The 20741-nt window shown below is 47.4% G+C and overlaps 1 protein-coding gene across 1 annotated transcript in view; it reads right to left on the bottom strand.

Annotated features, from left to right (window-relative positions):
- Positions 1–1771: 1771 nt before the first annotated feature.
- LOC126998663 (indian hedgehog protein-like) overlaps positions 1772–20741 on the bottom strand; it is a 100484-nt gene continuing 81514 nt past the window's right edge. The window contains exons 2-4 of the mRNA XM_050860638.1: positions 15904–16062; positions 13447–13549; positions 1772–3772 (exon numbers count right to left, since the gene is read on the bottom strand). Of these exons, the coding sequence (XP_050716595.1) occupies positions 2982–3772; positions 13447–13549; positions 15904–16062 (1053 nt within the window). The 3' untranslated portion in view covers positions 1772–2981. The remainder of the gene's footprint in view (positions 3773–13446; positions 13550–15903; positions 16063–20741) is intronic.

Below are 20741 nucleotides of genomic sequence, written 5' to 3'. Positions count from 1 at the left end.
TTATCCATTTTATTCTTCTATATATTTTGTGTGACCTTTTTCTGATGTGAACTCTTTACACATATACTTTATTTTCCTATTTTTTTCTGTAGTGATGATTATCTGTTTATAAAGGGGCATGAAACTATTCTTAATCTGCATCTCTTCTTTATAAATATTATCCATTTTATTCTTCTATTTATATGTGACCTATTCCTGATGTGAACTATCTACACTTTATTTTCCTATTTTCTGTGATCTCTTCCTGTTGTGAATTTAAGTTTGCCAGGGGAGTGTAAATGGCACTCTCTCCCTTAGTATTTGTTTGTCTCCCTTAGCACAGTCCCTCCTTGTGTAGTACAGGGCAAGGCGACGCAAAAGGTCACAACACGATAATTAGAAACGAATAAAAAGCGTCCAGTACATAAATAAGCGCAGATTAAGGATTCGCTCCTCCCGCCGTGCAATCTGTAACGAGACAAAAATGGCTGTCTCACGGGGAGGGAATAGTAATGTGTGTGTGTGTGTGTGTGTGTGTGTGTGTGTGTGTGTGTGTGTGTGTGTGTGTGTGTGTGTGTGTGTTCATACCTACCTCCTTCTTGCTTCCCATTTCACACCTGCCGTTCTTCCTAACTCCCTTTCTTCCTTCTTTTTCCTTTCTTTCTTCCTTCCTTCCTTCCTTTCTTTTGCCCTTCAGTTTTCCTTCCTCCCTTTCTTCCTTTCTTCCCTCTGTCCTAGTTTTCCTCTTTTTCTTTATCTTTCTTTATTCTATCCTTCATTTCTTCCTTCTCTTTGTCCCTACAGTTTTTCTTTCTTTCATTCCTTCTTTATTTCCTTCCTTCCTTCTTTCTTTCCTTCAATCCTTCCTTCCGTCAATCCTTCCTTCCTTCCTTCCTTCCTTCCTTCTCCTTCCTTCCTTCCTTCCTTCTCCTTCTTTCTCCTTTCTTCCTTCCTTCCTTCTTTCCTTCCTTCCTTCTTTTACCTACATTCATTCTCACCTTGCATCAATACATACTTACCTACCTACCTACTTACCTTCCTACCTACCTACCTACCTACCTACTTACCTAACTTCCTTCCTTCTGTCGCAATCAGTAATTCATTTGGTTCGAGGGAAAATAAATCAACACGGCGTGACTCACATATAGTTTATTTCAGCATAAGTTACAACAGCATCATGGGATGGGGCTTGATGGGGGGGAAGGGGGGGGGCTACAATATAGACATTTAGGCGGGCTATATACAACAACAATAACAACAACGACAACAAGCACACACGCACAGATAACTGAGGAGAGTGGGGGAGCGGGGAAATGAACTGGTGTGAAATAGATAGATAGACAGATAGATAGACTTGATAGATAGATAAAGAGAGGGATTGTTAGTTGTGGTTGCGTAAGGAATATGTTAGACTAAATAAGTGAATGAATTATATGTGTGTGTATGTGTGTATGAGTATAAATGAGAGAGAGAGAGAGAGAGAGAGAGAGAGAGAGAGAGAGAGAGAGAGAGAGAGAGAGAGAGAGAGAGAGAGAGGATGCGGGGGTGGGATGGGGGAGGGCATAGAAACACATATTTAAGCACGTCTATTAAAGGACCATTTTTCGGGCTATGGCACGTGAAGGTTGCTGGCGAAATGTTGTCACTCATGACTGGCCGTGTACTCGTCCACACACACACACACACACACACACACACACACACACAAAGGGTAAGAGCTTTTTTTATGTACATCAAATACAGCTGATGTTGAATATGCTATGGCACACACACACACACACACACACACACACACACACACACACACACACACACACACACACACACACACACACACACACACACACACACACTGCACAGTTATAGGTACACAAGCATGTCCACGTAGGTTTACATGAACACAGATTCTTCTCTTTATTCCAGTTTTACTTACACTTCCTCCTTCTTCTCCTCCTCTTCCTCCTCCTCCTCCTTCTCCTTCTCTTCTTCCTCCTCCTCCTCCTCCAACCTCCTCCTTTTTCTCCTTCTTCACATACTATTACTATTATTTTTCATCACCGTCTTTCTTTTTTTTTCACCGTCTCAGTTTTTTTCATATTTTTCTCCCTCTTTTTCACTTCGTTCATCGTCCTGCCAACGGTATGCACACACGTCACCTCCTTGACCTTAGCTACACATACAGTGACCTCGACCTCAGCTGTCCTTGGTAGCCCCTCAGGTCCATTGTCCGTAACACTACACTCCTGCAGCGGGTCACTCGGTCAGCCTCTTCTGCTGCTACAACTACTACTACTACTACTACTACTACTACTACTACTACTACTACTGGTTCTGCTACTTCTGCTGTCTGCTGCTGATGATTCTGCTCATGCCGCAACTGCTTCTTTTATCGTCGTTGGGGTCTATGTATACGTTCTGTGGTTGAGTGGTTGCATGCGGTATACATCGTGTGGTTTTCAAGTCACTCCACCATCAGAACGTACCCATAGAATCGTTTAAATTCCTCACCACCTCCACCACCACCACCATTACCATCACCACCACCATTGTTCATTTTGGGGCTGATAAATCACACACACACACACACACACACACACACACACACACACACACACACACATGCACACACACCTTGAAGTCATTTACATAAACACTTTACATATTCAATTAGGTGGTGGGAGTGTGCTTGTCTCTCTCTCTCTCTCTCTCTCTCTCTCTCTCTCTCTCTCTCTCCCCCCCCCACCTGCGGCTACGTTCATGTATGAGCAGGTGTTGTGCTTTTCTCTCTCTCTCTCTCTCTCTCTCTCTCTCTCTCTCTCTCTCTCTCTCTCTCTCTCTCTCTCTCTCTCACACACACACACACACACACACACCAGGGCAGCACCAGTGGGTTGTCATGGTGGTGGCGGCGGTGAGTTCGTCGTATTCTTCGTAGCAACACGTGGGGCGTCATGGTTGGGGCGCGGGCGGGTAGGGCAGAGTCTGGCGGCGGGCGGCGGGCACTAGGAGTAGACGAGGTGGGCGGGGAGGAGCCACGAGGCGAGGGTGTACAGCAGCCGCGGGTACCAGTGGATGTGCAACGCTGCCTCGCCCTCGCCCAGGCTGTTGGCTGTGTCCTCGCCCTCCCGCCACCGCACACTGTCCGCTGTGCTGTTGCCTCTGCGGAACGTCGGGTTGTCCACCTTGGAGGGCAGCACCGGGCCGCCCATGGCCCGCAGCATTGTGAGCACCGCCTCCCGCAGGTTGTTGTACAGCCGCACGGGCAGGAAGGCCCAGTGCGCGATGGCCTGGGAGTCGATGACGGCGTAGCACGAGGCTACCACGCCGTCCACCACCAGCGTGCCCTCGGCCGTCAGGGGCGCGAACACCCCTCCGTCCATGTGGTAGCTGACGCCCACCACCTTCTCCAGCGTCACGCCACCCTCCCCCGCCACCAGCAGGAAGTCCCCGGCCTCCACGCGGCCAGCCAGCACCACGCCGCCTTGCTGGAGGGCGTCCCTCACCGTGGGCGTCGCCGCCGTGGCCAGGCCAGCCTCCAGCAGGAAGATAAGATGCGAGGGCGTGAGGGTGAGGGTGGTGCCGCTGGCCGTTGTGAGCCTCAGGAAGGCGCGGGACACGCGTGGGTCGCGGTGCAGGAACATCAGCACGGGACTGAAGGCTAGGGAGCCGTCCTCACGCATCACCTGCACCAGGTCCCCCGCCCGCACGGCCTGCAGGGGCGTGGAGCCCTGGGGGGTCACCACCTGTCCCTGGCCCGGGAAGCAGCCGCCCAGCTTACTGCCCGCTGACTTCTCTGTAACGGAAACAGGCTGAATGAGATCATGTGCCTTAGTAAGTACATACAAGCATCACGCAAACCCAATGCCAAGGATGCAGCGGCCCAGCTTGCCGCCCGCAGACTCCTCTGTAAGGGAAAGAATGGCACTGAGATGATAGCTAAACCTTAATTTAGGATTCTTTACAGAACGGCAACTTCTCAGTACTAGCTGGGCCGCGACACTCCTCACGAACAGCGGAGAGTTCTTTTCCTTCTTGCCGGAGTTTTTTGCGTTATTTTTTTCCTTGTTTTTGTGATTAGCCCATGGTCTGCTTAGTCTTACCTTAAAGGAAAAAGTAAATAGCTATTCTTTCCTTTTCTTCCTACCTCCCTCTTTTCTTCCTCCTCTTCCTTCTCCTCCACCTCCTCCTCCTCCCTCACCATCATCATCATTGGACCTTTAATTCGCACACACGCGGGTACCTATTCACTCAGGGACGCGGTGCAGTCTCTGGTGCCTCAAGGTTGTGTAGCACTAGTAACGGTGATGGTGGTGGTGGTGGCGGTGGTGGTGGTGGTGGTGGTGACTGGGTGATGGTGGGGTGTGTGGGGATGGTGGAGAGAAAATAAAGGAGAAAAAAGACAGGAAATTAAACTGAGAGGAGAAGAAAACGGGGAGGAAAGGAGATAAGAGAAGAGATGAGAGAAAAAAGAGAGGAGAGAAGAATTAAGGAAGAGAAGAGATTAGAGGAGAGAAAAACGGTGGAGGAAGCAAAAAAAGGAGTCAAGAGGAGACGGTGGAGATTAAAGTAGGGGAAGAGGAGGAGGAGGAGGAGGAGGAGAGAAAAAAAATAATAAGAGAGAGAGAGAAGAGAAAAAAAGCAGGCAAAAAAAGAGCAAGTTAAGTGGATGGTAACGGAGAATAAGAGAGAGAGATAGACAGGGGTAGTGTTAGTGCTGGCAACAGTGACCACTACCACTACTCCCTTCACCCTACCACTAACCACTCCCCCTCCTCCACCCCCTACCACTACTCCCTTTTCCCCTACCACTACTCCCCCTCCCCTACCCCCAGGCTTCCCTCTCCTCCCTACCACTACCCAAACTCCCCCTACCACTAACCCCTCCCCCTCCTCCACCCCCTACCACTTCCCTCTTCTCCCCTACCACTACTCCCCCTCCCCTCCCCCCTAGGCTTTCCTTTCCCTCCTACCACTACCCAAACTCCCCCTACCACTAACCCCTCCCCCTCCTCCACCCCCTACCACTTCCCTCTTCTCCCCTACCACTACCCCCTCCTCCCCTACCCCCAGGGTTCCCTCTCCTTTCTACCACTACCCAAACTCCCCCTACCACTAACCCCTCCCCTTCCTCCACCCCCTACCACTACACCCTTCTCCCCTACCACTACTCCCCCTCCCCTTCCCCCTAGGCTTCCCTCTCCTCCCTACCACTACCCAAACTCCCCCTACCACAACCCAACCTCCCCCACCACTGCCCCCTCCCCTATGTCCAGGCTCCTATACCACCACCCCAGCCCCTACTCCTTGCCCTGCCCCCCCCCCCCCCCGGCCTTGGTTCGAGACCCGCCAGCACTTCGCTAATACCTGTAATGCTCACTATTTAACGGTTATGTCACTTCGCCGCCTCGACCAATGGCAGACACGCGGGGAATGTGAGCTTCGGGGCGGCCAATCAGCGGTCACGACGAACAGCCAATCGGGCCTCGGCGCTGGGCCACAAATCAGCCATAATATCCAGGGAGACAGCGAGGGTCAGGGGTGGCCACCTCTCTCTCTCTCTCTCTCTCTCTCTCTCTCTCATTTTCTTTATTTTCTCTACCTCACGCGGCGGTGGAGGGCTGCAGCATGGCCGTGTGTGTGTGTGTGTATGTGTGTGTGTGTGTGTGTGTGTGTGTGTGTGTGTGAGTGGGTGGATGGGTGTGAAAGATATTATTATTATTATTATTATTATTATTATTATTATTATTATTATTATTATTATTATTATTATTATTATTACCACCATTATCATCATTCACTATAGACCTGGAGTTTCAATGTGTCAGTAAGGATCTATAATCATATCAACAGCAGCACTCACGATAGGGCTGGAATTTTCAATGCGTCAGTAAGTAGGGATCAAAGTAGCTACTCTATTATACCATCAGCGGCGGTCGGACTCTCGATATGTTTGGAGGTTTCAATGCGCTAGTAAATAAGAATCAATGTAGAGCAAAATATCACCTCATTGTCGCATGCAGTTCCTCTTTATAGTAAAGGAATAAGGGCTAGATGCTATACAAGCATGAGATAAATAGATAGATAGATAGATAGAAAGTGTACGTATATATATCGTCGTAATTAAAGTATGATGTATTTTCAAAGAATCGTCTACACACAAAAAATAAGGAGATTAAGAAAGTGTGTGTGTGTGTGTGTGTGTGTGTGTGTGTGTGTGTGTGTGTGTGTACGCGCGCTTATCTGCCTGGGTGTGTGAAAAGTTTCAAGAAATCTCCGTAGACTTTCACTTTTCTCCTGCCACCCACCTGCCCACCTCTTCCTCCTACGACTTTAGCTTCGTATTAAATTCCCCCCATTTCCTGCCGCGGTATTTCTGGTGAGTCAACGCTCTTACTCACCTGCCCTTGCCTAGACGCACCTACAGGTATTTCCAGAGCCCCTTACCCACCCCTCCCCTTCTCCTTGCTCTTCCCCCTCTCTCACGTGGATGGGTTATTTCCATGAGAGAGAAACAGAGAGAGAGGGTGAGAGGCGGAAGCTGTTTTCAATTAGTTGGACTCTTAAGTTGTGAAGCAAGACTGTAGCACTGACTGTAACATTGATAGATAGATAGATAGAGAAATATAAATAGAAAGACAAAAGGATTCTCTCTTAATATCTACTTTATTGACTACACTCTTTGAATATATCTGATATTAAAAGAAAATAATAAGAAATATAAATGATGGAATACTTTTATCGAAATTCAGACCATATTTACTAACTAATAGGAAGAACAAAAACTCAGTGAACTATCTCTCCATCTTTCCCTTCTTATCTCTAGATGCTCTTCTCTACCTCTCTCTTTTCTCACCCCTTCCCTTCAATTCCCTTCCTCACCACATCTCCTCCCTTCCCTTCCCTTCCCATCCCTTCCCTTCCTCACCCCTTACCTTCCCTACCCTTCCCTTACCATTCCTTTCCTCCCTTCTCTTTCTCACCTGATCACTTCCCTTTCTTTCCCATCCCTTCCCTTCCCTTCCGTTCCCTCCCCTTCCCTTCCCCTCCCCTCCCTTCCCTTTCCTTAATACATCCATCACTTTCCCTTAATCCATCGATCACCATTCGTCATTTCCTTATCTATCTCTGCTCTTCCCTTCCCTTCCCTTAATCCATCCATCCATCCACCTTCGTCATTTCATCCACCTCCATACGTGTTCCTCTTTGCATACTGGATATCACTTTCCCTCCCTTCACTCGTCCCTCAAACCCTCCTTCCCTCCCTCCTTCCCTCCTTCCCTCCTTCCCTCCCTTGTCCAGGTGATGAATGGGCGTCTCACCTGTGTCTCCCGTGTTGCCGCAAGTGATTACCTGGAGGAGTTATGTCCAGGTAACCACTCAGGGGGGGAGGGAGGGGAGGAGTGGAAAAGTTGGGGTGGAGGAAAGGAAGAGAGTGCGTGGGGGTGTGGGGGGTGAGGGTGGCGGTAATGTGTGAAGGTGGAGGGTGGAGTGTGTGTGTGTGTGTGTGTGTGTGTGTGTGTGTGTGTGTGTGTGTGTGTGTGTGTAAAGGTTGAAAAAGTAGGGAAAATTAATAGATGAAAAAGAGAGAGAGAGAGAGAGAGAGAGAGAGAGAGAGAGAGAGAGAGAGAGAGAGAGAGAGACGGATTGGAAGTCACCACCACCACCACTGGACAGATAACACGAGATGGACGTCGAAGAGTTTGCTCCGTGCTGTTTCGAGATTAATTAGCTACCTCTCTCTCTCTCTCTCTCTCTCTCTCTCTCTCTCTCTCTCTCTCTCTCTCTAAAGAAAAATAAAATATGATCGTTTTGGTTGTAGGGTGGATAAAGAGAGAGAGAGAGAGAGTTGGAGAGGAAGTACAATGAGGGTGATGGTGGTGATGGTGATGGTGGTGGTGGTGATGATGAGGTAATAAAGGGACAGGAAGGGATAGAATGGAAATGGTATAGTGGTGCAAGGTGGTGGTGCAAGGTGGTGGTGAGGAGGTGGGGGGGTGGGGAGGAAGGACAGTATGGTAAAGTAAAAACATGAGCTGCATTCCTCTCTCTCTCTCTCTCTCTCTCTCTCTCTCTCTCTCTCTCTCTCTCTCTCTCTCTCTCTCTCTCTCTCTCTCTCTCATTTTCTTTACCCTCCCTCCCTTTCCTCGTTCCTTACTCCTTAAACACTACTACTACTACTACTACTACTACTGCTGCTGCTGCTACTACTACTACTACTACTACTACTACTACTACTACTACTACTACTACTACCATTCCTCCTTCTTTTCCTCCTCCTACAGCCTCTACTTTCGTTTCCCACCCTTTCCTTTATCACCTCTCTCCCTCTCCCCCTCCCCCTTCTCCCCTCCCATCACCCCCTACATCGGCGTTATCGGGTGTGATCGGGGGCGCCCTGGTCCACCGATATGTTTTATTAGCTCTTAATAGCGAACATAATCGGTGTGTCTGTTAGTTGGTCCACCGAGGAGTGTTTTTTGCGATAAGCCGCTGATAGTACCTGGAGCGACGGGCTTCAGGAGGAGGAGAAGGAGGAGGAGGAGGAGGAGGAGGAGGAGGAGGAGGAGGGGTATGGGTTAAGTGGAGCGACGTGGTGGTGGCTTGGAGGGTTACGAGGAGGAGGAGGAGGAGGAGGAGGAAGAAGAGGAAGAGGAAGAATGAGTAGGGTGGTGTGAGTGAATTAATTAGCTTGGCAGAGAGAGAGAGAGAGAGAATGTGTGTGTGTCTGTCTGTCTGTATGTATGTATGTATGTATAAAAAAAAGTATATGTGTCTATATGAAAAAAAGCAAGACAGACACAATGAAAACCTCTCCCTAGTGCCCCCTTGTGTGTGTGTGTGTGTGTGTGTGTGTGTGTGTGTGTGTGTGTGTGCGGGTGGTGTGTTTTGAGGGTAAACGGACAGTGTTGGCTGACGGGCGGCCTCTGTCTTGCCGTCATCATTACGAGCCCATTACTGAGGCCCGGCTTTGTTTGGCCTGTTTACCTCTCTCACGGGCGGGGGCTTTCTCTGTCTGTTTGTCTGTCTGTCTGTGTGTGTGTGTGTGTGTGTGTGTGTGTGTGTGTGTGTGTGTGTGTGTGTGTGTGTGTGTGTGTGTGTTTTTCTCTCTCTCAGTCTCTCTTTCTTTATCTCTTATTCTTATTTCTCCATTTCCTTGTTTACCTCTTTCACGGGCTGGGGGTTTCTCAGTCTGTTTTTATGTCTGTCTGTCTGTCTGTTTGCCTGTGTGTCTGTCTCTCTCTCATTCTTACTTCTTTCCTTCATTCTTTCTCTTATTTCTCTGTCTTTAATTATTTCTATTTACTCTCTCGCTCTCCCTCTCATTCTGACTTCCTAGTTTTTTTTTTCCTTTTTGTTCCATTTTTTCTTCATTTTTTTCTCTTGTTCCTTGTTATCAGTCTTTGTGGTTGATCTTGCTTTTTTCTCTCGCATTCTGACTTTCATGTTTTCTCCTTTCTTTCCTTCTTTTCATTCTCTTCATATTTTCTACTCTCTCTCTCTCTCTCTCTCTCTCTCTCTCTCTCTCTCTCTCTCTCTCTCTCTCTCTCTCTCTCTCTCTCTCTCTCTCTCTCTCTCTCTCTCTCTCTCTCTCCCCCCCCCCGCTTCCTCGTTCTCTCTCTCTCAGTTTTACACTCTTGCTCTTTCCATTCCATATTTCTTTCTTCGTTTTTCATTTTTCTCTTCCTTTTTCTACTCTCTTATCTCCCTTCTCTCTCACCCACTCTTCCTCTCTCCTCATTCCCTCTCTCTCACCCTTCCTCTCTCTCGCTCGCTCCCTCGCCCCCTCTCTCTCTCTCTCTCCCCGCCACACGCACGGACCACCCGAGAGCCAGCCAAGGTGACTGACATATCGCTAGTTAGAATCTCTTGAGGAGCGAACTTGGTCTCAGAGGCTATCGTTCACCTGGACCTCCTCTACTCCTTCCCCATCCCCGTACCGCCTCGCCTCTCCTACCCCGTTCTTCTCTTCCTCCTCCTCCTCTTTCTCCTTACCTTACCTTACCTGCCTCCTCCTCCTCCACCTTCTTCGACTTCTTCTCTTTCTCCTTCTTACCTGTCTCCCTCCTACGCCTTCTCTGTTTCTCTCTCTTATCTCCCTTTATTTCTCCCTCCATTCTTCCTCCCTTCATCTCTTACTTTTATACCTTCTCCTTCCCTTTTCCTTTCCTCTCTCTTTTTCCTTTCCTAGTTCTCTCTCTCTCTCTCTCATTCTTATCCATCCATCCATCTCTCCTTCTCTTCACACACACACACACACACACACACACACACACACACACATGTAGTCTCAATGAAAGGATCCATGTCTGCTGCAGTGTGTGTGTGTGTGTGTGTGTGTGTGTGTGTGTGTGTGTGTGTGTGTGGAGGGGGTGGAGGAGGAGGAAGAGAGAGTGAGAGGAACAGCAAGAGGAGATAGGTATGGGAAGCTGTGTCTGAGAGGAGGAGGAGGAGGAGGAGGAGGAAGAGGAAGAGGAGGAGGAGGAGGAAGCGGAGGTGGTGGTGGAGGTGGAGATAGTTGTAGTACTGGTGGTATGAGTGGGTAGTAGTAGTAGTAGTAGTAGTAGAAGTAGTAGTGGTAGTAGTAGTAGTAGTAGTAGTGGTAGAGAGGAGTAGTAGCTAGTTGAGTGTGGTCTGAGGAGGAGGAGGAGGAGGAGGAGGAGGTGGTGATGGTAGTAATACTGGTGGTAAGAGTAGGTGATGGTGGAGGTGGTGGAGGTGGGAGGTGAGGAAGGGTAGGAGGAGTAGAGGTAGGGGTAATAGTGGTGGTGGAAGGGTCTAGAGGAGGAGGAGGAGGAGGAGGAGGGGAAGGAGGAGGAAGAAAAAGAAGAGGAGGAGGAGGAGGTTCGGGCTTTGGAACAGACGAAGCATTATGGGAACGTGTGAAGGGCGGCGCGGAAGGGGAGGCAACCCACAAGATGCTCATTTTATTCTATCATCCCGTTCACTATTACAAGGTGGCGGCCCAACCATTACTTGCCTCATTGTTAACAAGCCGGCCAGCCAGCCACGCAGGGAGGGAGAGAGAGAGAGAGAGAGAGGATGGTTTGGTTAGGAGAGATAATGGCTTGAGGGAAATACAGCTTCAGAGAGAGAGAGAGAGAGAGAGAGAGAGAGAGAGGGGGGGAGGGGAAAAGAGGATATACTTTCAATGACATGAAAATAGAGGAAAAAATGACATAATAAAGAAAAAAAAGAAAAACATAACTAGAAGAACACATACATACATACATACATACATAAAAAAAATGAGAAGCTTGAGTGAATTGGTAAAAAAAAAAGTGAGGAAAGAAGGAAGGAAAGAAGTTACTTATTAAGGAATATAATGAAACAAAGAAAAGAGTAAAAGAAACAGCAAGACGGGAGGGAAAGAAAAATATGGTGTGTGTGTGTGTGTGTGTGTGTGTGTGTGTGTGTGTGTGTGTGTGTGTGTGTGTGTGTGTGTGTAGGATCGCGGGCTTCTTTGAGAGGAGGAGGAGGAGGAGGAAGAGGAGGAGGAGGAGGAGGAGGAGGAAAAGAGGAGTCAATGTAACGTGGTAGAGGAGGCATTTTAAGACCCTTGTAATGTGTGGGAGGAGGAGGAGGAGAAGGAGGAGGAGGAGGAGGAAGAGGAGGAGGAGGAGGAAGGAAGAGAAAGACAAGGACCAGATTTAAACACTTCACCACATTTGTATACATAACATTTATCCCCACGAGTGTGTGTGTGTGTGTGTGTGTGTGTGTGTGTGTGTGTGTGTGTGTGTGTGTGTGTGTGTGTGTGTGTGTGTTTCTGTCTGTCTGTCTGTTTGTCTGTCTCTGTAACTGTCTGTCTTTCTGTCCATCCGTCTGTCTGTCTATCTGTCTGTGTGTTCTCATGCATACCGCTAACCATAGTCTCATAACCCCAGCCCTCCCTTCACTAAGATATCCAGGTTTGTGATTTCTGGCACCTGTATGGAAATCTTCGCCTCCTTTGTTCTCTGCACCGGCGGGAGTATCGGGTTCAAATTGGATCAAGATTACACTCTGCTCGAAATTGGGTTACAGTGCGATTAGAATCAGGTGCGTTACAATCCGGTCAATGTCGGGATACCTGGGGGACAGGACACGTTAAAAAGCCCTTCAGGTAAGCCAAGACCCGACCCTACACTGACCCGTTGGAGCAAGAACTCGAAAGACAAGGAAGGTTGTTAAGAGGGCAGGAGGAGATTAAAGTGGAATCACAATCACGTTATTACAGCCCGTCTGCAATGTCCTCGAGTTACGATTTCTCATCTCCTGCAGCAATACCACGTTTGTATCAAAGCACTTCTTTAACTTTAAACTGACTCTCATGTTTTCGATATTTCATCTGTGTGGGAACAGTGATTTGCTGGCTTTTGATTTCTCTTCTTCGCGTTCTTTTTGCCCTTCACGCTTTCTCATCTCCCGCAGCGATCAGACGTTTGCATCAAAGCACTTCTCTAACTTAAACTGACTCCAATGATTTCGATACTTCATCTGTGTGGGAACGGTGATTTGCGGGCTTTTGATTTCTCTTCTTCGCGTTCTTTTTGTCCTTGACGCTTTCTCATCTCCTGCGGCAATCAAACGTTAGCATCAAAGCACTTGTCTAACTTAAGCTGAACCCCATGATTTCGATAGTTCATCTGTGTGGGAACAGTGATTTGGTGGCTTTTGATTTCTCTTCTTCGCGTTCTTTTTGCCCTTCACGCTTTCTCATCTCTTGCGGCAATCACACATTATCATCAAAGCACTTCTCTAATTTAAACTGACCCCCATGATTTCGATACCTGTTATGTGTGGGAACAATGATTTGCGGGCTTTTGATTTCTCTTTTTCTCGTTCTTTTTGCCTTTGAACTGTCTGTCTCCTTCGATGTAAGAAAAGAAGAAAAGACTGCCAGGGTATATAGTGTTGGATAGCCGTGCTGTTCTTACTCCTGTTATGTTTTGTGTATTTGCAAAACTCATCGACAAAAGAAGCCTGTTGGAATTTCACATCTTTCACGCTTGTTAATGTGTCCGAATTGTAAGCATAAGCAGCCTATATCACATCGAATCTATAATGGAAGTATCAACAAAAAAGGTCTGTTTGAGTCCTGTATCTTTCACACGTGTTTGTATTCCCGAATTTATATGCGAATTTTTACGCATTTATGCACCGAATCTAATCCATCATAAATATATACTTATTAAAATCTTGTGTTGAATGATTAGCTATATGTCATAATTCATCATCATAACATAGGAGACAGTGCCTCAGATAAGATGAACTGATGCATGTTTTATCGTATTTTGCTCCATTTAACACCTTAAAATACAACAGCTACATGCAGTCGCAAATACCTATATAGTAACTTAAAGAAAACCCATCCATTAGGAATCACAGCAGCACAATACCGATACTCTGCACTTCTATCTATAGCCATACACACGTAACACCTTGAAGAACAACTCCCCCCTACACCCACACACACACGCCACTCACCTGACTTAACGGAGCAGTGCACGTGGGACCTCGACTCATAATAGACCCAGTCGAAGCCCGCCTCTCTTGCTAGGCGCGCTAACATCCCGTACTTGGAGCGGTCCTGCGGGGGAGACAAGAATGACAGCTCAGAACGACTTAGAATGACAAGAATGATCAGCTTAGAACACGCATAGAAAAGGTTACGGTGGATATAGGAAGGAGGGGGAGGTGTTATTGGTATGATGGCGGAGGTGTTGGGGTGATGACAGTGGTGGTGAGGCAAGCTGATGTGGTGGGGATGCTAATGATGTGATGGAGAGAGAGAGAGAGAAATCTTAACGGTGCATAGTGTGGATAAGATGAATGCTGGTAGTGGTAGTGGTAGTAGTAGTAGTAGTAGTAGTAGTAGTAGTAGTAGTAGTAGTGGTGGTGGTGATGGTGATAGAAATAGTAGATATGACATTAGAAATATATTGCAGTGTTAGTGGTGGAGAAGGGCAGTATTAGTATCAGTATTAGTATTAGAATTAGCATCAGCATTAGCATTAGTATTAGTAGTAGAGGCAAAAGATGCATTAGAGTGGCAGTAGCGGCAGGGAACTCGGCGGCGGCAGTAGCTAGGTAGGTAGGTAGGTAGGTAGGTAGGGTATCGGTGGGTAGGAAGGGCCGCGGGGAGAACAATACACCTGGTCATAACACTCGGCCAGGTGACGCAGCGATTTGTTGACATCGGCCGCCGCGCAAGAATGTCGGGGACGTCTCGGCAACACTCGCACTTCGGCTCCAAAAGCAACGCGGATGACATGGCGACCCCGTGATTACCACCTAACTCATGAGGGAGACGCAGGGGGGAGGAGAGAGAGAGAGAGAGAGAGCAACAGACAGACAGACGGACAAACAGATATCGAGACAGAGAGACAGACAGACCAGAAGATAGACATATATACACAGACAGAGAGATATACATACTTACAGACAGACAGACAGACACAAACACAGACAGACGAAAGCACGACACCAAGACAGACAGAAGATACAGACAGACAGACTGGCAAAGAGAAAGAGACCAGAACAAGAACATACATGAAAAACGAAGAATAAACACAAAGACTACAAATAATTACTCTCCCTATTCAATTGCGAAATAAATCAACTCTTTTTAGGACCAACATTCATCTTCGGGAGAACCAGAAGAGACAGGGAGTGGTGGTGGTGGTGGTGGTGGGTGTGGCGGCTGCGGCGGCGGCGTGGTGCGAGAGGCTTCACCAAGGGGCCATTAATCACAGGTTTCTATCTCTCTTTGTCTCCCGATGAGCCGAATAATTGCTCTCGTTCCCCGGCCAGAGTTAGTTAGTTAAGCGAGGCAGCGAGGCGGCGGGCAGGCCATTTCAGAGGCGCCGTGTACTTCACTATATATATAAACCTTCAGCCTATGTAGATAACTCATTGCCTGACTAACTAGCCTTCAAAATGACCAAGTAACTAACTATCTATCTATTTATCTAACAAGACTGACTGACTGACTGACTAAGTACCTGACTGTTTGGCGCGGTAACTGACTAACTGACCGATTAAGTGTCTGTTTACTTATCGATCTTTATAACAAAATGACTGACTGACTAACGGACTAACTTATAAATGAATTGACTGATTGTCTGTCTACTAACTGGCTGACTGACTGACTGCCTAATTGATTGACTGATTCACCACCACCACAACTACTTATACTACTACTACTACTACTGCTACAACGACAACAACAACAACAACAACAACAACAACAACAAAAACAACTACTACTACTACTACTACTACTACTACTACTACTACAACTAGCACCACCCCTACCCCCACCACTACCACCACCACGACTCCCATTCATCACCCACGACCCAGTTCTACATAAAGCCTCCCTCGATGGGTCTAGTGATAATGGGCGTTACCGATGTTCAGGTTATGAGCGGGGAAAGAAATGTTAAGAGGAAGGGCTAATTGTTTTCTTCCATATCCAACTCAGTATTGATTATTTGGCTGTTGTTGTTGTTGTTGTTGTTGTTGTTGTTGTTGTTGTTGTTGTTGTTGTTGTTACTGTTGTTGTTATTTGTTGTTTTGATCGTTAGTTATCTTGTTTTCTTTTGGTTATACATGCACATTCATACAGACATACACTAACCTTGCTCTATTCTCGTTTACACACACACACACACACACACACAGTTATCCTGCTTCAATTGCTCTCTCTCTCTCTCTCTCTCTCTCTCTCTCTCTCTCTCTCTCTCTCTCTCTCTCTCTCTCTCTCTCTCTCTCTCTCTCTCTCTCTCTCTCTCTCTCTCTCTCTCTCTCTCTCTCTCTCTCTCTCTCTCTCTCTCTCTCCCAAATACACACTCACTCACTCACCCACCCACCCTCACTCATCCTTTCTCACACTCACACTCTCTCTCACTCACTCTTTCACACTCACTCACCCACACTAACCTTATCGGAGGTGGTGATGTCTACGGCGCGGCCCTCGTAGTGTAGGCTGTTGGGGGAGTGGTGAAGGTCCTCGTCCCAGGCCTCCGTGACCCGCAGCCGCACGCCGGGCCACTGGTTCATGACGCTGATGGCCAGAGTGTTGAGCTTCTCCTTACACCGCTGCGGGGGAGGAAAGGAGAGGGTGGCGGTTAGGGGCTTGATGACGAAGGTGGTGGTGATGATGATGAGGATGAAAATGATGGGGAGGGTTTGGTAGTTCGATGATGATGATGTGGATGAGGATGAGGATGTTGGTGGAAAGAAAAGAAGGAGGAAGAGAAGAAGAGAAGGCGGAGGAGGGAGTAGGAGAGATGGGAGGAGATGAAGGAGGTGGATGAGGAGTAGGAGGATAAAGATGATGGGGAAGAAGAGGGAGCTGGGGATATAAATAGATAGAGGGAAATAAATCAATATGGAGTAGATTGAATATAGTCTCTCTCTCTCTCTCTCTCTCTCTCTCTCTCTCTCTCTCTCTCTCTCTCTCTCTCTCTCTCTCTCTCTCTCTCTCTCTCTCTCTCTCTCTCTCTCTCTCTCTCTCTCTCTCTCTCTCTCTCTCTCTCTCTCTCTCTCTCTCTCTCTCTTTCTCTTTATCCCTCTTTCTCTTTCCTCTTTCTCCTCTTCCTCTTTTTTTTTTTAAGCCCACTTGCCTTACTCCTATATCTTCTTCCTCCCTTCCCTTCTTCCTCTTACTCCCCTCCTCCTCCTCACCTCTCCATTCCTAAGCCCACATCAATTTTTCCTTCTCCTTTTCCTTCCCCCTTCATCATCTTGTCTCACTTCTCTCTCTCCACCCTTCACCTTTCTTCCCTACTCTTCCTCTCCTATTCCTCTCCCCTTCTCTCTCCTCGTTCTCTTCCTGTCTATTCCTTTTCCTCTCTACTCTTCCCCTTTCCTCCCTTCCCCTCGTCCCCCTCTTCCTCTCCTCCTTCGCCCCGTGTTCTTTCTCCTGTCTGTTCCCTCTTCTCTCTCTACCCCTTCTCCTTTCCTCCCTTCCCCTCATCCTTCCCTCCCCCTCCTCCTCGCGTCAGACTTGTCACTCGTGATGTAAACAAGAATCAGCTGATCGCAATCTCTCCCTCTCAGCTATGTCCGACAGTCGCCGCCCGCCAGTCAAGACGAGGAAAGGCGGACGAGATGAATTTTTTGCGCCGGCGTGATTTACTACACTTTATTATCCCTATTTCCGCGTGATTGACGGCGGTCGGGTGCGAGGGGTGAAAGGAGGGAGGGTTAGGGAGGGGGTGTGATGGTGGTGGTGGTGGTGGTGGTAAGGGGGGAGGGGTGGGTGGGTTCGAGAAGGGTATATATAGTTTGTGGTTGGGTTGTGGTGATGGTGGAATGGTTGATGGTTGTTGTGGTGGCTTGCATTGGGGTCGCTATATAATGGTGTTGGTGATGGTATTGGTATATCGGTGTGGTGAGAGTTCTTAGGCGGTGGTGGTGGTGGTGATAGTTTTGGTGGTGTGGTGAGGGTTAGAAGTTGTGGTGATATTGATGTGGTTGTGGAAGCTTGGGAAGTGATTGTGGTAGCTGGTGTTTGTTGTATGTAGTGTTGAGGGGGGGGAGGGGTTGTAGTGGTGGTGGTGGTGGTGGTGATAGTGGTTCATGGTGATTCTCATAAATTGTAGCAAAAATAAAAATAATAACTATGAAAATAATTAAATATAGAAAATGTTAGTACCTTCTTTCCTTCCTTCCTTCCTTCCCTCCTTTCTTCCTTCCTTCCTTCCTTCCTTTCTTCCCTCCTGTCATTATTCACCCATTCATTCATTCATTTATTACGTTTCTTTCCTCCTTCATTCCTTCTTTCCTCCCTTCCCTTCCTTCCCTTCCTTTCCTTCCTTCCTTCCTTCCTTCCTTCCTTCCCTCCTTCCTTCCTTTCTTCCTTCCTTTATTTCACGGCCAGGTGCTCCCAAGAGGCCAGACAAGAGAGAAGGGTAGGAAGGGAGAGGAGGAGGAGGAGGAGGAGGAGGAAAGAGGAGGAAACAAGGAGGGAAAAGTGGGCGGGCGATCAAAATATTTATCAGGTATTGTTAGGATCTGATGGCCCTTTCCTCCCCCCCCCCCCCTTGTGTGTGTGTGTGTGTGTGTGTGTGTGTGTGTGTGTGTGTGTGTGTGTGTGTGTGTGTGTGTGTGTGTGAAAAATCATTAACTGGTATATTATTAGCTGCCCCCTTCCCCCCTCACTCCCTTTTCTTTCTCTCTCTCTCTCTCTTTCTTCTCTTTCTTTCTTTTCTCTCTCTCTCTCTCTCTCTCTCTCTCTCTCTCTCTCTCTCTCTCTCTCTCTCTCTCTCTCTCTCTCTCTCTCTCTCTCTCTCTCTATTTCTCTTTCTCTCTCTCTCTCTCTCTCTCTCTCTCTCCTCCTTCCTGTTCCTTCCATTCCTCTGCCTTGCTTCCCCTTCCTTTTTCTTTCCTTCCCCACACCTTGCTTTCTTTTTCTCCCTCTTTCTCTCTTCTCCATCTTATCTCCATCTTATGACCTTTGACCTTCCCGATCCATCTTTTCCCTCTACTTCTCTAGACCTCCTCCTTCCTCTCCTTTGCCTCTCCTTTATCTTCCCTTTTTTCCCTTCTTCCTAAACCTTGAAATTTCCTCCTTTTTCAATTTTCCGTCCCTCCTTTTCTAAGCCATTTCTTTTCTTCTCCCTTTTTCTTTTCCTCTCTTTCCCATTCTCTTCCCTCTCATTCCTCCCTTCCCCTTCCTCCAAACACCTTCCACTTCCCTTCTTCCCTAAAATCTTCCCTGTCCTCTCTTTCCCCTTCCCTCTCTTCCCTTTCCTCTTCTCTCTCCTTCCCCGTACTTTTCACCTCCTGCTCCTCCTTCTCTTCCTCCTCCTCCTCCTCCTCCTCCTCCCCCCTTCACTCAGTAGGTGCGGGAGGGCATTAACTTAACCAGTGATTCTCTTCTCCTTTAATTAGTGTAAACCAATCAGCCAGACACCGATAATTGTTACCTGTCGCCTCCTCCTCCTGCTCCTCCTCCTCCTCCGCCTCCTCCTCTTATTGATTTCCACCTCCGTCTCCATTTTCTTTCTTTTCTTCTTTTTTATATTTTTTCTTTATCTTTTTCTGCTTTTGTTCTTGTTCGACTGATTATTTCTCCTCCTGCTCCTCCTCCTCCTCCTCCTCCTCCTTCTCCTCTTTCTTCTCTTTATCCACTTTCGTATTCGTTTCTTCCCTCCTTCTCTCCCTCCCTTCCTCTCTCTCCTTCCCCTCCTCCCTCCCCTTTTCTCTCTACCTCCCCCTCCATTTTTTCTCTTCTTCTCTTTCTAGTTCTTGTTCTGTTCTTGTTCATCATCTTCTTCCTCTTCCTCCTCCTCCTTTTCTTCCTTCTCTTTGCATTGTTCCTCTTCACCTCCTAAACTTTTCTCCCCTTTCCTTCCCTCTCTCCCTCCCTCTCCCTCTATCGCTCCCTCCCTCCCTCCCTTCCTCTCTTCCTAAGGACTGATGTAATTTAGATTATAATAACAAGTTGCTCTGAAAATGAGCTTCTTGGACCTCACCCCGCGATGACACGCCGACAGGAGGAGGAGGAGGAGGAGGAGGAGGAGGAGGAGGAGGAGGAGGAAGACTATGAGAGACAGGAGGAGGAAGAGTTGCAGGAGGAAGACTAGGAGAAAGAAAAGGAAGAGGGGGGAGGAGGAGAAGGAGGAAGAGGAGAAGGAGGAGATAGGGGAGGAGGAAAAAAAATAAGAAAAGAAATAAAGATAATATAAATAATAATAAGAGAAAGAAAATAAGAATAATAAAAGAAAAAGAAAATAAGAAAAATATGAATAAGAACACACACACACACACACACACACACACACACACACACACACACACACACACACACACACACACACACACACACACACACACCTCCTACATCTCCCCCCTCCCACCACACACGCCTCCCTCCCTCCCCCTCCCCCACACCCTTCCCCACACACCCACACCTCCTCACGACATTTAGCGGCGGACAAATGGCTAGGATTGTCCCTTCTGGCCGAGGAACAGCGGGAAGCGGCCGACCTCCCAGTCTCTTTGCTATACCTACACCCCCCTTACCACCACCACCACCACCACCACCCTCGAGCCCTCTCACCCCCCGCCAGGAATAATGACCGACAAATCACCAGGACTGTCCATTTTGTCAGCTTGAGGCCACTTTCCCCCCCCCCTACCCCCGTCCCTTTCCTTCTTTCCCTCCCCCTTTCCCCTCCTGTCCCCCCTGTCTCTTCTCCTCCTCCCCCACCTCATACATGCATATACGAGTATACACACACAAACACACACAAAAACAGACAGACAGGCAGACAGAAATAGACAGATTTTGAGGTGAACACACATCTCGTTCGTTTACTTGTCCTTTTTTTTATATGTATGCCGCTGGGCGAAATAAAATTATTATTATTATTATTATTATTATTATTATTATTATTATTATTATTATTATTATTATTATTATTATTATTATTATTATTATTATTATTATTATTATTATTATTATATAGACATAGAAACAGACAGACAGGCCTACATACATACAGACAGACAGGCAGACAAACAAATACAGATAAACAAACACATAGATCTGTTTCATGTGTTTCTCGTGTGTGTTTACTTACGCCAATGTTTGCTTTACTGTTTTATTTCCATTTTTTTTCGTCGCACAAAAAAAAAACGAGTTGAAAAAGTTAAAGAAAAATAATTATTAACTTCGATTGTGCCAAGTCTGTGCTTAGGAAAAAAAAATATTGAACCGTCTTAGGAATGTATCCCGATTTAGTAGCATATATAAGTTTGCTTTTGGA

Source organism: Eriocheir sinensis, chromosome 14 (assembly GCF_024679095.1).
Source record: "Eriocheir sinensis breed Jianghai 21 chromosome 14, ASM2467909v1, whole genome shotgun sequence".
Classification (NCBI taxonomy): Eukaryota; Metazoa; Arthropoda; class Malacostraca; order Decapoda; family Varunidae; genus Eriocheir; species Eriocheir sinensis.
Note: the sequence above shows the minus strand (reverse complement) of the source record. Positions and strands in the feature narration are given on the sequence as shown.